The 16522-nt window shown below is 46.5% G+C and overlaps 1 protein-coding gene across 3 annotated transcripts in view; it reads left to right on the top strand.

The window, feature by feature from the left end:
* The window catches only part of SLC2A9 (solute carrier family 2 member 9), a 238583-nt gene that overhangs the window by 46286 nt on the left and 175775 nt on the right, over nucleotides 1–16522 (top strand). For all 3 annotated transcript variants that reach the window (XM_005893200.3, XM_070372693.1, XM_070372694.1), the window contains exon 5: nucleotides 4748–4893. In XM_005893200.3, the coding sequence (XP_005893262.3) occupies nucleotides 4748–4893 (146 nt within the window). The remainder of the gene's footprint in view (nucleotides 1–4747; nucleotides 4894–16522) is intronic.

Here is a 16522-nt window from a genome sequence, read left to right as displayed (position 1 = left end):
TTCTGAATTAACGAGGTTAATTTCATCACCTTGTCTGTATCAGTTAGGTTTTTCTGCAATAAAAGAAAAAAAAAAAAGCAGAACCATAATGGTTTAAGGCAATAGGCATTTTGCTGAACCTACAGTTTGAGGGTCCTTGGGGCTGCTCTGATCTGGCGGCCCTGCTGGGCTCTCCCCCATGGCTGAGGTTGGCTGCGGGCTGGTCCACGGCTGGATGATCTTGGATGTCCTCATGCACTTGTTTGGTGGACGGCAGGTGGGCTGGTCCTGGGATCCCAAGGGCTGGCTAGTCTCTGCTCCATGTGGTCTCTCATCCCTAAATAGTGTGGCGAAGCCTCTTCCAGGGAGATTTTTGGGATTCCAGTGGGCAGCAAGAGGGGCAAGTCCCGTCTTTGAGCACTTGTCAAGTCTGCTTGGACACGCTTGCTAGAGTCCCACTGGCCAAGGTGAGTGCCATGGCCAGGTGCAGAGTCAGGGTGAGAAACGTCCAACCACCCAAGGATGTGGACACAGGGAGCATGGATGGCAGTCTGCTTTCCTGTCTTAGCCTCTTTGTCTCATATGTGAAAGGACAAAGTACCCCTAAACTTTCCTTGCTAGGGGATGTAAAATTTAATGGTGTGCCATGCGTGCACAGTGAGTACATTCCAGGCCCTGTTACTTCCTCACACCAGTAATAGTATCATTGCCATTATTGTTGCTGTTATCATTTTTATTCTGTTAACAAGATAGTCATGTACGGATGTGAGAGTTGGACCATAGAGAAGGCTGAGTGCTGAAGAATTGAGGCTTTTGAACTGTGGTGCTGGAGAAGACTCTTGAGAGTCCCTTGGACTACAAAGAAGATCCAACCAGTCCATCCTAAAGGAGATCAGTCAGTCCTGGGTGTTCATTCATTGGAAGGACTGATGTTGAAGCTGAAACTCCAGTACTTTGGCCACCTGATAGGAAGAGCCAACTCATTGGAAAAGACCCTGAGGCTGGGAAAGATTGAAGGCAGAAGAAGGGGGTGACAGAGGATAGGATGCTTGGATGGCATCACCGACTCAACGGACATGAGTTACTGCAAATTCTGGGGGGCAGTGAAGGATAGCAAAGCCTGGCAAGTTGCAGTCCATGGGGTCGCAGAGTCAGACAGGACTGAATGATGAATAATAAGATGCAGATTCAAGATTTGGACAGATGGTCTGGTTTTGAAGTCCCTGCCTGCTCAGGAGGAAGGGTGGTAAGATGGGAGCATCTGAAAGTCCTTTCCTGATGGAGTCCCCTGAAGCCTGTCTTCCTGGAAGTTTTGTATTTTATCCACTTAGCCTCTTTCCTGCTACTTCGCCTGTCTAGCTAGTCTGGGGGAGCTGACACTCATTACACATAACTGGATGGTCTCTGAATTTCCTTAATTAAAAATAAGCTGGATTCGAAGAGAGATGCCATTTTTTATAAACCCACATATTCAAGACAAACATCTTTTGGACTGCTTGTCCTGTAAACTTTTCCAAAAACAGTAGAAAAATGTAAAATCAAGAAGTGGGTGGGGGGAGACACACTCTTTCTGACTCCTGGAACATGGCCTGTTGCTGCTGAGCCAAGATGTAGAAGCTGCATGTCATTTATTCTCACCAGACCCTCTCAAAGCAGAGACTGGAATATGAGGGCACTTAAGGTGAGGCAGCGGGTCAGAAAGAAACGAAAATTGCTGGTCATGAGATGAGTTGCTGTCCTGCTCAAAATACATAATTTAAAGCCAAATGAGAAGCCCAGAGGATTTTCAGGAGTTTGTGCTGCTCTAACTGGGTTCTCAGAGGCAATATTTGGAACCCTTGCAGAAAATGTCAGACCCCTGCCTAAAGTGTCCTATTTCCAGAAGGCTTGGAGCAAAAATAAACATGTTATTTTAACACTGCAACAAACACGGTGCAGCATGGATTGGAGGCTGAATCCATGCAGATTGTAAAGTCGAGATCAGGGTGCAAACGTGTTTGTAGAAGATTGTGGTGGACAGGCTCCTTCCACCGCCTTCCCAGGGCTGCCCACACTCCCAGAGGTGCAAGCCCACATCTGCTACATTAAGAACTTTCCAGGGGACTTTCCTGGTGGTCCAGTGGCTAAGGCTCCGAACTTGCAATGCAGGGAGCCCGGGTTCAATCCCTGGTCGGGGAACTAGATCCACAAGTCACAACTAAGAGTTTGCATGCCACAGCTAAAGATCCTGTGTGCTTGCCTCTAGGATCTGGCACAGCAGACAAGTTTTTTTTCTTTTTAAATCTAAGTGGACCTGTGTGGTTCAAGCCCGTGTTGTTCAAGGGTCCACTGTAAATACTGAACAAGATAACTTTCAAAAAGCACTAGATGACACAAGGAACATAAGACTGGACATAAGAGTGATGGGGAGGGGTTGATTTCCAGAGGGAAGGCCTTGTGAGGAGCTGTGGCAATCTCCTTTGGCTGCAGTCACCAAACTGGGGGGCTTAAAAGAAGAGTTCTAGGGGCCAGGAGTCCAAAATCAAGGTATCTGCAGAATTGGTCCCTTCCAGGGGCTCTGAGGCTGGAGTCTATTTCACGTTCTCTCCTGGCTTCTGGTGTTGCAGTCCCTGGCTTGTGGACCCATCACTCCAGTCTCTGCTCCATCTTCAAGTGCCCGTCTTCCCTTTGTGTCTCCAAGTGTCTTACCACCTGGTAAGGACACCAGTCACTGGGTCGAGGGCCCACCCTAATCCAGTGTGACCTCACCTGAACCTGGCTACGTCTACAAATGACCCCCTTGGGTCTCATTAGGTCCCATTAACAGGAGGAAGTGAGGCTGAGCTGAGATGGGATGGATAGGAGAGCATCCACCCATGGAGCTGTGAGGACAGAGCACTTGGGAGAAACAGCAGCGAAGCCTGATGTCCCACGATCAGAATGAACCTGGAGAGCCCTGAAACCTTATGGTTGGAACACCTGGGGGCAAGGGGCAGGAAATATGGTAGGCGATGCGGTCAGAGGTTGAGAGGGTCCACTCAGGTGTGAGAGGTGCTTGGTGCCCGCACCATGGGCCCCGGTTAATCAGCCATCCTTGTTTGTCTAAAACTCGGAATCTTCCCAGGATGCAGAACTTTCAGTGCCCAAGCCAAGATGTTGTCGTTGTTATTTAGTCGCTAAGTTGTGCTGGACTCTTCTGTGATCCTATGGACTGTAGCCCACCAGGCTCCTCTGTCCATGGGATTCCCCAGGCAAGAATACTGGAGCAGGTGGCCATTTCCTCCTCCAAGGGACCTTCCCGACCCAGGGATAGAACCTGTGTTTCATGCCTTGGCAGGCGTATTCTTTACGACTGAGCCACCAGGGAAGCCCTAAAGCCAGGTTGGTCCCTTGCAAGTTGGGATGAGCTGGTCATCGTACAGCAGCTACCTCCTTACCTGTTGAGCCATCAGCATCTCAGTTTTCCATATCACTTCACAATGGACAAGTCAGAAGGGTCTCCATTAATTGACATCATCCGTGTGCCTGGCCCTCCGCTGAACATCCCCTGGCCACCAGGGATTCAGTCTGCACAGGTGCCCTGTGAAGGAGGCAGGCTTACTCTCCTTCACCACGACCCGTGCCCCCTCTTTTCCACTAGCCTGGTCATTTCCTTATTAGCTTTTTGTGTTAGTGTCATTAAGTCATGTCTGACTCTTTGCAATCCCGTGGACAGTAGCCTGTCAGGATCCTCTGTTCATGGGATTCTCCAGGCAAGAATATTTAAGTGGGTAGCCATCCCCTTCTCCAGGTTGATCTTCCTGATCCAGGGATTGAATCCAGGTCTCCTGCATTGAAGGCAGATTCTTTACCATCTGAGCCACCAGGGAAGTGAAGTGAAGTGAAAGTTGCTTGGTCGTGTCTGACTCTTTGCAACCCTAAGGACTACACAGTCCATGGAATTCTCCAGACCAGAATACTGGAGTGGGTAGCCTTTATCTTCTCCAGGGCATCTTCCCAACCCAGGAGTAGAACCCAGGTCTCCCGCACTGCAGGCAGATTCTTTACCAGCTGAGCTACACGGGAAGCCTGATACACCAGGGAAGTAATGATAATTACCCCTAGAGGGTAGCAATTGTGTCAGGGTGAAGACCTAAGAGTTTCCCAAACGTCCATCCAGTGACCCCACATGAGCCAGATGCTTTGTATGTAGTCTTAGTGTTCCCACCACAATAGGAATAGACAGTTATGACCTTTCTTTCACAGATGAGAAAGCAAAGGCCAGGAGAAGCCAGTTTACTTCCAAGGCCACCTAGAGAGGAAAGTGGGGCTGTGCGACTTGAATCCTGCAGGTTCCTCTTATTCCGCTGCTCCTAAGCAACCATGTGCCAAACTGATCTGTGGTAGCTTGATTTTTCCATGAGGACTGGTGATCTCAATATGTGTGTTGGAGATAAAAATTCAAATAGCATTTGATTTATGTCGCCACCTCGGAGATAATGCTGTCTCTTTACACCTTAGGCGTGTTTGCCTTGGGTGCGGAACCGGAAAGTTATCCTGGGCTGAGATGCAATGCATGAGGTGCTCAGCTTATAAACTGGGGCAGCCCTTCACAGGAAGGGTTCCCCCTTCACAGGAAGGGTTCCCTGAAGGCTAGAAACTGGTGTGAATCCAACCTAACTTGAAGCACATTGATTGGTGCTGTGGCCATAGCGCTATTTTTGTCAAGTGCCAAGGGGAAGGAGGTACCCTGACCAGCATCTTCTGGGAAGGAGACAGCTCTATCACGGCCGCCATGCTTCCTCCACAGGCATCGCCCTCAGCGCGCTCCCCATGTACCTGAGTGAGATCTCGCCCAAGGAGGTGCGCGGCTCTCTGGGGCAGGTGACCGCCATCTTCATCTGCATCGGCGTCTTCGCGGGGCAACTGCTGGGCCTCCCGGAGCTGCTGGGAAAGGTAAGTGCGGCTTCCCGCCAAACACATTCGCTCTCAGTTCATGTCACCATCCCCGATCCCCGTGTCCCTTGCCAGACGAAGGGCAGTCAGAGGGGAGCCCTTCCTCCAAAACCTTGTCCCTAGCCTCAGAATTCTTGAGCACTCAAGCGTTTCGTTTATTATTGGAGAAAAGTTGTTGCTGAGTTTCTTTGATTGGGTTTGATTATCTTTTTAGAAAATAAAGAATATACAAACCAATTCAAAACGTACAGTATGTAGGAATCCATTCACCCAATGACTGTTGTTAAGAGATTACTTATGTTCATTTAGGCTTTGACTTTGCTTAGATAACTTATATACGTGTAGGGTTTTTTTTTTTTTTTTTATGGAATCATGTCATACACTGGGTTGGCTAAAAAGTTCGTTTGGGTTTTCCATAATATCTTATGGAATATTTTCCATAATATTTCCATAAATATTTCCATAATATCTTATGGGAAAACCCAAACGAACTTTTTGGCCAACCCCTCTTGAGAGTCCCCTGGACTGCAAGGAGATCAACCAGTCCATTCTAAAGGAGATCAGCCCTGGGTGTTTTTTGGAGGGAATGATGCTAAAGCTGAAACTCCAGTAGTTTGGCCACCTCATGCAAAGAGTTGACTCACTGGAAAAGACTGATGCTGGGAGGGATTGGGGGCAGGAGGAGAAGGGGATGACAGAGGATGAGATGGCTGGATGGCATCACCGATTGGATGGACGTGAGTTTGAGTGAACTCCGGGAGTTGGTGATGGATAGGGAGGTCTGGCGTGCTGCGATTCATGGGGTCACAAAGAGTCGGACACAACTGAGCGACTGAACTGAACTGACTGAATACATTGTTCTGCTACTTGCTGTCTTCACTTAATATATTTTGGGCATCTTTCCAGTGTTTGGCTCAGCTCTACCTCACTCCTGAGTCTTTCTTACCCATGTGCTTAGTTGCTCAGCTGTGTCTGACTCTTTGTGACCCATGGACTATAGCCCACCAGGCTCCTCGATCCATGAGATTGTTTTCCAGGTAAGAATACTGGAGTGGGTTACCATTTCGTCCTCCAGGGGATCTTCCTGACCCAAGAATCGAATGCACAACTCCTGTGTCTCCTGCATGGCAGGTGGATTCTTTACCACTGATCCATTGGCAAATATGTATTGTAAAAGCACCAGATTCTAGCAATCGTTCAGAGAGCTGAATCACTCTTAAATTGCTAGTGAGAATGTGAAATGACATGGCCATTAAGGAAAAAGCATTTGGTAGTTTCTCAAAAGCTAAAAATTCCTTTACCATACCTCCTATCAATTGTGCTAGCAGGCATTTATCCCAGGGAAATTCAAATTAGGCTTGTACAAAAATATATACACAAATGCTTACTGCAGGTTTTTTTTTTTTTTTGTAATGGCAAAAACTAGAAAGAATATAGAATTCTTTCCCACATTCATATCTAATTGCACAGTCTTTGGTGGTTGGCTTTCAGTTTTGGAAGCAGGAAGGCCTGACTTTAAATCCCAGCACAACCATGTACTTGCTGCGTGGCCTCAGCAAGGAGGAACACCTCGCCCAGGTTGGGGTGGGGATGCGTGTGATCAAGGGGAGCTGCCCAGAAGAGGTGGCCTCTAAACTGAGCCCTGAAGGGTGAGCAGTTAGGCAGGTGATGCAGGGGTTTGGAGAGAAGACCCTGAAGAGAAAGGGAATAACTAAAGAAAAGGCCCTGAGATGGGAATGGCGCTATGAGAGACCTGGGAGCGGCTCGGGGGCTGAGAGAAGACTGGGCACGGGGAATGTGAGAGGCAAGGCACCTGTTCTGGAGCTGCAGTGAGCTTCCTCCTGGGGCAGTACGGAGCCCTGGGCGACACTAGAGCAGGGGAGTGACCCAGCCAGACCTGAGTGAGAAGCTGGCTCTGGGAAAATAGGGGGCAGGTGTGGGCTAGAGGGGAAGGAGTCAGAGGATGGAGAGTGACCTAGCTGGGACTTGCTGTTGGCCAGGGAAGGATGAGGTGGGAACTGAAACAGTTGCCCGGAGGAGCGAGAGGAGGGGCAATGGAATCTACAGCCTTGTTGCCTGAGTGTCCGGGGAGGATGAGGGAGGGAGAATGGTGAAGATGCCTCCTAAGGAAGCAGAGTCATCCCCTTCCCCCTTCCCCAAGAGGACCAGGAGGGAGGAGAATAAACCATGGCTGAAGGTCAGTGTTGAATGGCCACCACTTCTGGCCATTTGAACAGAGGAGGGCTGACCAACCCTGCCCTGGGCTGCCCCCAGCAGGAGGCAGGCGGCAACCGAAACAAACCTAACAAATGCTCATATCAATGGTGCTTGAGTAAAGCACATCTTTAATGCCGTTCATACCCGACAGTTGCTTTGTGAGTGGCTCATATCTATAGGTGTGGAAACATGAGCTGAGAGAGGTAAGGGGTAGAACTAACTAGTAAAAAAAAATTGTTGGAGCTGAAGCCAGAACCTGGATCTGCCTGCCTGCACTCCCACATGTGGGGTGCATCCTACACAGTCCAGATGGGACCCTCTGGATTCTCCGGGAGTGTGACTAAGACTCTGACTCCAGTTACGCCCTGTGGACCCTTTCCCTACGTCACCTGCTGGGTGTCCTGCTTGTGTGCGTGTGTGCTAAGTCGCTTCAGTTGTGTCCAACTCTTTGCAACCCCATGGACTGTTAACCTGCCAGAATCCTCTGTCCATGAGATTGCCCAGGCAAGAATACTGGAGTGGGTTGCCATTCCCTTCTCCAGAGCATCTTCCCGACAGAGAGGTCGAACTCGCTCCTCCTGAGGCTCCTGCATTGCAGGTGGATTCTTTACCGCTGAGCCACTAGGGAAGCCCGGGTGTCCTACGCTTCAACTCGATTCTGACACTATCTACCCAGACACAGTGTCAGAGTCTACAGGTCTTAAGATCTCAGTCCCACCAGACTGAACCTGCTTCAGATGCTCATCTCAAGTCCAGGTCTTTACCTGTGCTTCTGATCTACAGGCTATAAATCAGAGGTTCCCAGGACCCCTCCTTGGGTTCAATTAATTTGCAAAAGTGGCTCACAGAATTCAGGAAACCAGTTTAGTTACTCCATAATGGTTTATTATAAGAGGATGTAACTCAAGAATGGCCAGATGGAAGAGCTGCCTAGGGCAAGGTGTAGGGAAAGGGTATAGGGCTTCCATGTTTTAAAAATATGTTCACCAACCAAAAAGCCTTTCAAATCCCATCCTCTTGGGTTTTAACGGAGGTTTCACTATAGACATGATTGATTAAACCTAGGTCATTGGCATTGAACTCAATCTCTAGCCTCTCTCCCCTCCCAGATGTCTAGAGGGTGGAACCAAAAGTTCCAACTTTCTAATTAATTGGTTGATTCACCTGGCAACAAGCCCCCATCTTTAGGTGTAGTCCAAAAGTAACCTCACTGACATAAACTCATCAATTAGGAAATACCAAGGGTTTTAGGAGCTTGGTGCCAGAACCACAGGACTTCCCTGGTGTCAGTGGTCAAGAAGCTGTCTGCTGATGCCGAAGACTTGGGTTGATCCCTGAGTCAGGAAGATCCTCTGAAGAAGAAAATAGCATCCCACTCCAGTATTCTTGTCTGGGAAATTACATGGACAGAGAAGCCTGGCAGGTTACAGTGGGGTCACAAAAGGTCAGATGCAACTTAGTAACTGAGGACACACACCCCAGAACCAGGACAAGGACCACAGGGGTCTTAGTCCTTTGGGGGCTGCTATATGGGCTTCCCCAGTTGCTCAGATGGTAATAATCTGCCTGCAATACAAAAGACATGGATTTGATCCCTGGGTCTGGAAGATCCCTTGGAGGAGGAAATGGCAACCCAGTCCAGTATTCTTGCCTGGAGAACTCCATGGACAGAGGAATCTGGCGGGCTACAGTCCATGGGGTCACAAAGAGTCAGACACGACTGAGTGACTGACAAAAATAACAACAAAAATACCATAGACTAGTGACTTATAAACAGCAGAAACTTATTTCTCACAGTTCTGGAGGCTAGAAGTCCAAGATCAAGGTGGCCACATGGTTAGTTTCTGGCGAGGGGCTCATCCTGCCTTGTACCCACAGCCACAATCTCACTGTGTCCTCACATTGGGGAGAGAGGTCATCTCTTGCGTGTCTTCCTCTAAAGGCATTAATCCCATTCATGAGGGCTCCATCCTCATGACCTGATCACCTCCCAAAGGCCCCACTTCCTAATGTTATAATCCTGGGGGTGAGGATTCCAACATATGAATCTGACGGGGTCTCATTCAGTCCAGAGCAGGTCTCAGCTCTTTCTTGAGCCTCTATCTTCTCTTTTCCTTCACTCATCCATTCACTCACTCCGTGCACTTGCTAATCACTCAGTTGGGTGCTGGAGCTGCTTTGATGGTAAACATGAGCCAGGTACAGTCTGTACCTTCATCTTGCTCACCGTCTGCAGGGACTGTGTGACCTTGGACAGGTCACCCACCTCCATGAGCCAGTGTCCTCCTTGGGGAGGAATGCTCATAAGTCGCAAATCCCCAAGCTCCACTCCAGCCTAAATTTCTCCAAGGGGACATCTCTGGCAGACAGTGACCAGTTCAGCATGTCCCCAGAATGAACACCTTACGCATACCCATCCACACTGTTATTTCCGCTTGTTTCTGCTTTGTCCTATAGTAGGTCGTGTCTTATTGATGTGTATGTATACTAAGCCCAGTGGTTTCAAGTTGATTCACTCATTCAGAAAATATTTAGAAAGCTTCTGCTCTGGGACAGGTGTTGGGCTGGTGGCTGTTGGTTATGAGCTGAGGATTTCAGACTACTCCCTGCCCTTGGGGAGCTTACAGGAAAGACAGTTAACCAGTGGTCAGCATGATGGGGTAAAAGTAGGGCATTGTCCTAGAATAGGGGGTCCGAGATGGTTTTCTGGTGGAAATGATACTCAAACTCATGTCTTGAGGATGAATAGGATTTATCCAGGTGGGGAAGTGGTGGAGAGAGAGAAAGAGGGAAAGAAGCAGAGTTGGGAAGGGTGTTCCAGGTGGAGGGAACAGTATAAGTGAAGGCCCTGGCATTTGTTGAGAGGCAGAAACCCTAGGGGAACTGGAGCACCGAGAGGGAGAGGGAGGAGCTGCTGGAAAGGCAACACACCTGAACAGTGAGTATAGTGAAGGGTGAGCAAGATGAGGAGGCTCAGAGGAGACTGTAGACCTGTCCAGTGAGGGTAGACAGGTACTGCTACTATTTCCCCGACAGGTGCTTGACTGTCTCTTGTGTGTGTTAGTCGCTCAGTCATGTCCGACTCTTCATGACCCTATGGACTGTAGCCCGCCAGGCTCCTCTGTCCATGGAATTTACCAGACAAGAATATTGCAGTTGGTAACCATTCCCTTCTACAGGGTATCCTCCCAACCCAGGGATGGAACCCAGGTCTCCTGTATTACAGGTAGAATCTTTACCATCTGAGCCACCAGGAAAACCTCTACTTGACTAAAGTCATAGCATTTACAGTGAAAGTCACTCAGTCCTGTCTGACTCTTTGTGACCCCATGGACTATACAATCCATGGAATTCTCCAAGCCAGAATACTGAAGTGTGTAGCCTTTCCCTTCTCCAGGGGATCTTCCCAACCCAGGGATCAAACCCAGGTCTCTCGCATTGCAGGCGGATTCTTTACCAGCTGAGTCATATCCAATTTTCAAGAGAAGCTAGAAGTCTGAATTTTTATGTCACATTTCTTAATTTTTAAATAACTGAAAATTGTTTGGGTTTGGGTCAGCCTGTGGGCCATTTTTCACATACTTTGATGGGGACTTGTGTGCCTATGGAGGTTTATCTTTGTCGAAGAGTAATGAGAAATCCTTGACAGGTTGAAGTAAGGCAATGACAGAATAAGATGAGCACTTTAAAAAAAGACTTTTGGGGAAAGGACTGGATCCCAACAAAGCCCAGGGAAATTGCACTGGTCCAGAGGAGAGATGCTGGGAGCTTGGATTAGAGTGATAGCGGTAGGCAAGGAATGGGTGGATGAGATGGCTTAGACAGTGATGGGATGTAGGGCCTGAGGGAAGAGGAGTCAAGGATAATTCCGGGTTCTGGCATATCCCTCAGGTAGCATGGCAGTAGCAGATGCTAAGATAGGGAGCCCTGGAGGAGAAGAACTTTGCAGGGATTCATTGAAATGAATTGCCCAAGTCACAGAGCAACTTAAAAGCAGAACTGATTCAAAACCCAAATACCTGGGCTCCCAGGAGGGGGTTGTCTCTCCTGGCAGCAGCAAAGCTCAAAAGCACGATTCTGGCCAAGGAGCACAGTACCCACACCCACTTTCTGATCCCAAGCCAGCTGAGAAGGTAATGCTATTCATCCTGTAGACTGTCTTTTCCCATCAGATTGGATTTATTTCAGATAGTCTTGGAGGATATGTGAGTAACTCAGTGAATGTCTTTTTTGTTGTTTTTTTCATATTCATGCTCAGGGAAGACGGATTTGGGGCTTCTAATACAGGAAAGGATGTCAAATGGGAAATTTTCTTTCATCTCTTTGGGGATTTGAAATACTCCAGCCAAGTGAGAGCCACAGTTATTTCAGTAAGTGTCAGCATTTCATTTTCTCTATTTTAATAGAATTTCATTTACCTTCAAAGAGACAACCGAGTTTCTAAAAGAGAATTAGAGAGAAAAGCTGTGCTTCAATGCAGGCAATTGCTCTGAAAGGCAGAGGCTGGAGGAAGTAGCAAGAAGGCTTTTAGAACAGACGCCAGAAGGCAAGAGAGGGAAATAAATGTAGGAATTAATGCTGGTGCCTTGAAGTTAATCAAAGATGCATCATAAAACACTGTGGGATTGAACATTTATGTGACATTTTATAGTTTCAAAAATATTTCAAAAAGCATATTAATTAGCTATTTCTCCTAAAATGATAAAGAAGAAAGGAACTGAGATAAAAATTGTAGGCAGAAGTGTGAGGAGATATGGGAACAGCTTCAGGTCATGAATTAATGGTTTCATATGTGTGGGAGAGCATTCGATCAGTTGAGGATCCGGCTGAAAGGTTGTTGTTGAATCATGCGAATACACTGGGATTCTTGGCCCCCGGAGGAGAATTCAATCCGGGGCCAGAGACAAGGCTTGATCGCTCAGAGCTTTTGTGTAATAAAGTTTTATTAAAGTATAAAGGAGATAGAGAAAGCTTCTGACATAGGCATCAGAAGGGGGCAGAAAGAGTACCCCCCTGCTAGTCTTCAGCTGGATGTTAAATAGTCACTAGCAGTCTGTTAATGAAAGGAATGTCTTAAAATTCAGAATGGCACCAGGTCCCTCACCCATAAGATGCATTTTGGGATAACCTTGGCACCAAATGGTTTATCCTGGGCCATAAAATGATTAACTTGAATCTTGAAGAAGGGCAGACCACCATACAAATAGTTTCATTTACATAGATTAGGGGAACAATATCTGAGTATAACATACTGGTTTGTCAAGTAGGTTCTGGGCCAAGAGGCGGAACTGACTTGGAGACAGAGTTTGGGGTAAAGGCATAGCACATTAGCATAGCTTAAGACGGACCTTTCCATAAGAAAAAGGCATTGGTTATCTCGAGGCGAAACCAGGTGTCATTATGGCAACACAGTATTTTAAGAGAAACCTCCCTTTAAATTTGTATAGAGAAGGAAAAAATATTGCTAGTTTGTTTCCTCCTGCCGCTTAAGAGAGAGAAAAATGACACTTGCAGGCTATTTCCTCCATTTGGAGACCCCTGGCCTTCCTGCCTGTTACCCTCTCATTTTCATCGACTCCAGTCCCCAGGTCCTGGTCTACAAAGACTGAAAAGTTTGTCATTTCTTCCTCCTTGAGAATTCCAGACCCCTCTCTCCTTGGGGACCCCTAGATTTCCTATCAACCTGCCTAGGAAATGACTGTCTCATTCCCCCCTTTTCTTTTAGGAGAATTATGTTGCCTAGGGAAAAGGGGCGTCGTTCTCATTCCATAACTACTTCCGAGCTGACAAGGGGCGTTGTCCCTAAATTGGTGAGGCAACATATTCTCCTAATCCTCATATTGAGGATATCTGATCCAGGGGCCCCAAATAGTAGCTGGAGGAAGCTACAGCAATAGCAGGAGTTTGAGCAACCATTTGTAATTTAAAAGCTTTCATGCAGCTAGAAACAAATCCAGTTATACAATTACAGATGCAGGGAGCAAACAGCAAGAACAAAACAACCAGAATTATTGTAATTAAGATAGTTGTCCACCATGGGGAACTAGTTAACGTTTCCCAAAGTGAAGCAATTGAGGCTTCAGGAGTGTCCATGGCCCTAATCATCTTGTTCATGTGGTTAGTAAAATGAGTAACATTCGTGTTCATATCAGGTATATATGTATAGCATTGGGTATGAATAATGGCACAAGTTCCTCCCTGTGCAGCTGTCAGAATATCTAGAGCCAATCTGTTTTGTAAAACCACCTTTCTAATTTGTGCTTGTTCAGCATTAAGAGCTGAAATAGCCTTTTGAGAGTCTTGTAATGCCTGTTGAGTAAAATTAGTCAAAGCATCTACTCGTAACATAACATCTGTAGTTCCCAAAGAGGGAACAAACGCTGCAGCCAAATAATCATACCAATGAAATACAGACCTTGCTCACCGAGTTTTAAGGTGGGGTAAATTAGCAGGCTTTTCTGGAAGCTCTGACAATATAAAGCCATGAGTAAAGGCTAGACCCAGGGTGCATCTCCCTATCCAACCAGGGGGAAGCCATGCCCATAGGTAAGAGCCACATATCCAATAAGTCCCGTTTGGAGCAAGCCAGCGCGACTGAGATATCCAGTCCCAATTCGTGCCTGGCCAGACAAAGGGAGAACCTGAACTGGGATTGGAAAACACGGGAATGATTACATTGCATGTTTCCTGAGACAAATATCCCACTTGTTTCCAATCATTGTAATTAAGTTGTTGGCTAACTTTTGGGGACGGCTCTGTTTGTTCCCAGCATATAGAGACAGTAGATATTAAATGTCCTTTTTCAGGAGTTAGCCATGTAACCTCATCCCATGTTTGATAAACGTCAGGTAAAAAACCATTAGATCTAGACCTATTTATATGTAGCAAAATAGTCATTGAACCAAGCAATGTATAATCAAAATTAAAAGTCACATTATGTCCATAGTTAGAGTACAAAGTGTTGCACCAGTCCATTTTAGGGTTGGTAGATGTCATCAGATGAAGAAGAGGCATCGCATGTGATTGTTGTCGAAGGTATTCACAGACTTGGAGAAAGTCTTTTCCTGGAAGTGGGGATGTCCACCACAGGAAGCCTTCCACTGATGAAGAGGGGAGCGCTCGGCAGACCCAGCAGTTAGACCGATTGTGGAATGTAGCATAGAGTGAGCCCAGGACAGGAAGACATTGTCTTGAGGATCCAACGGCAGACTCAGGATATTTGGAGTCAGCAGAAGTAAGCTCACATAGGTTATCAGGCCCATCTAAAAGGTACAAAGTCAGAGCATAGAAAGTAAAGACATAAAATGAAGTCACTTAATTTTGGTCAGGGTGCCACCTCTTAACCCGAGTATGATGTACCCACGAATCAATTCCTGGCACTTTGACAGCTGTGGGAGAGGAAAGAATAACCTGGTAAGGACCTTCCCAGAGAGGCTCGAGGGATGGGCCCCCAGATCCCAATGTTTTTATGAGGACCTCGGTTCCTGGCTCAAATAGAGGCTTGCTTGTCTCGGAGGCTGGGTCAGGAGTCGTCTCCCGGAGTTCTGTTAATGCCTGTTGAAAAACTGAGAGCTGAGTTACATAATTAGTTAATTCCAAGGCTTCAGGGTCTATAACAATGTCTGTGCGTAAGAAAGGCCTTCCATAAATACATTCAAAGGGGGACAGTCCCTCCTTTTTGGGGGTAGTTTGAGCCCTCATTAAGGCTATGGGTAGGACTTTAATCCATTTGTCCTGCATCTCGAGTTAATTTGCGCAGATGCCTTTTGATAATGTCATTAGCTTTTTCAACTTTTCCGGAGGATTGGGGTCTCCAGGAACAGTGTAAGTGATATTCTATTCCTAGAGCTTTAGATACCCCCTGAGTTACAGCAGCTTTAAAGGCGGAGCCATTGTCACTCTGAAGGCTCCGTGGCAGCCCAAACCTGGGGATAATTTCATGGATTAAAATCTTTATAACCTCCTTAGCCTGTTCACTACGACAGGGAAAAGCCTCAATCCATCCAGTAAAGGTATCTACCCAAACTTGTAAGCAAGAATATCCATTAGCTTTTGGCATATGAGTAAAATCAATTTCCCAATCCTCTCCAGGATACTTCCCACTTCATTGTAATCCAGATTTTGCTAGCTTTTCAGTCTTTGGGTTATTTTTTTTGACAAATCTCACACCTTTTGATAATATTCTTTAAAGTTTTCATTACATTTTTACCTTCAAACAAACGAGAAACCATTTGGTAAGTACTCTCGGCACCCAAATGAAAACTCTGATGTAAACCCTTAAGAATTTTCCACTGAGCATTTTCAGGAATTATTAATCGTCCATCCTCAGACTGTAACCATCCTTTATCAGTAATCTTTGCTCATTTCTCATATCTTTCTAATTCTTCCTCAGTATATTGTGGTCTTTCCTGTTCCACAGGATCTGTCCAGATCAAAGGCGTCTGTAGTGAAGGGGTTTTGTAAAGTGCCGCTTTTCTGGCTTGACAGTCAGCCAGATGATTACCTTCGGCTATTTTACTCCCATCCCTGCTGTGCCCTTTGCAGTGCATAACAGCTACTTCTTTAGGACAATATATAGCAGTTAAAAGTCTCTCGATCTCTCTGACATGCTTAATAGGTTCTCCTGTTGCTGTTTTAAAGTGTCTCTCTTTCCATATTGCAGCATGAGCATGTAAAGTCAAATAAGCATACTTAGAATCTGTGTAGATATTTACCTGCTGCCCTTTGCTTAACTCTAGAGCTCGGGTCAGGGCCACAAGCTCCGCTGAGCACTGGTTCCCTGGGGGAGAGATTTTGCTTCCAAAACCTGTTCAGCAGTCACCACGGCGTAACCTGCTTTACACTTTCCATCCTGAACAAAAGAACTGCCATCTGTAAATATTTCTATGTCAGGATTGTCTAATGGGGTATCCTTTAGATCCTCCCGAGCTGCATAGTTCAAAGTTAGGAATTGAGAACAATTGTGATCAGGTGTTTCATTTTCCTTTTCAGGAAGGGAAGTGGCAGGATTTAAATTTCCACAAACTTTAAGCTTAGTTACTGGTCCTTCTAACAACAATGACTGATACTTAAGAAGCCTACTGTCTGTCATCCAAATATTAAACTTAGAATTTAAGATTTCACTCACATCATGAGAAGTCAGTAGAGTAAGGTTTCGTCCATTAATTATTTTTAAAGCTTCAGGTGCTAATAAAGCCGCTGCCCCAATTACTCTTAGGCAGTGGGGCCACCCACTTGAAACTACATCTAATTCTCTGCTTAGATAAGCAATAGGTTGCTGGTGAGGCCCTCGGGGTTGTGTCAAAACTCCCAATGCCACACCTTTTCTTTCAGTGACAAACAAATTAAATTCTGACCCTGTGGGCAAGCTCAGAGCTGGAGCTTGCAGGAGAGCAGTCTGAAGAACCTTAAA

Source organism: Bos mutus, chromosome 6 (genome assembly GCF_027580195.1).
Source record: "Bos mutus isolate GX-2022 chromosome 6, NWIPB_WYAK_1.1, whole genome shotgun sequence".
NCBI classification, from domain to species: Eukaryota; Metazoa; Chordata; class Mammalia; order Artiodactyla; family Bovidae; genus Bos; species Bos mutus.
This window is presented reverse-complemented; position numbering and strand designations above follow the sequence as displayed.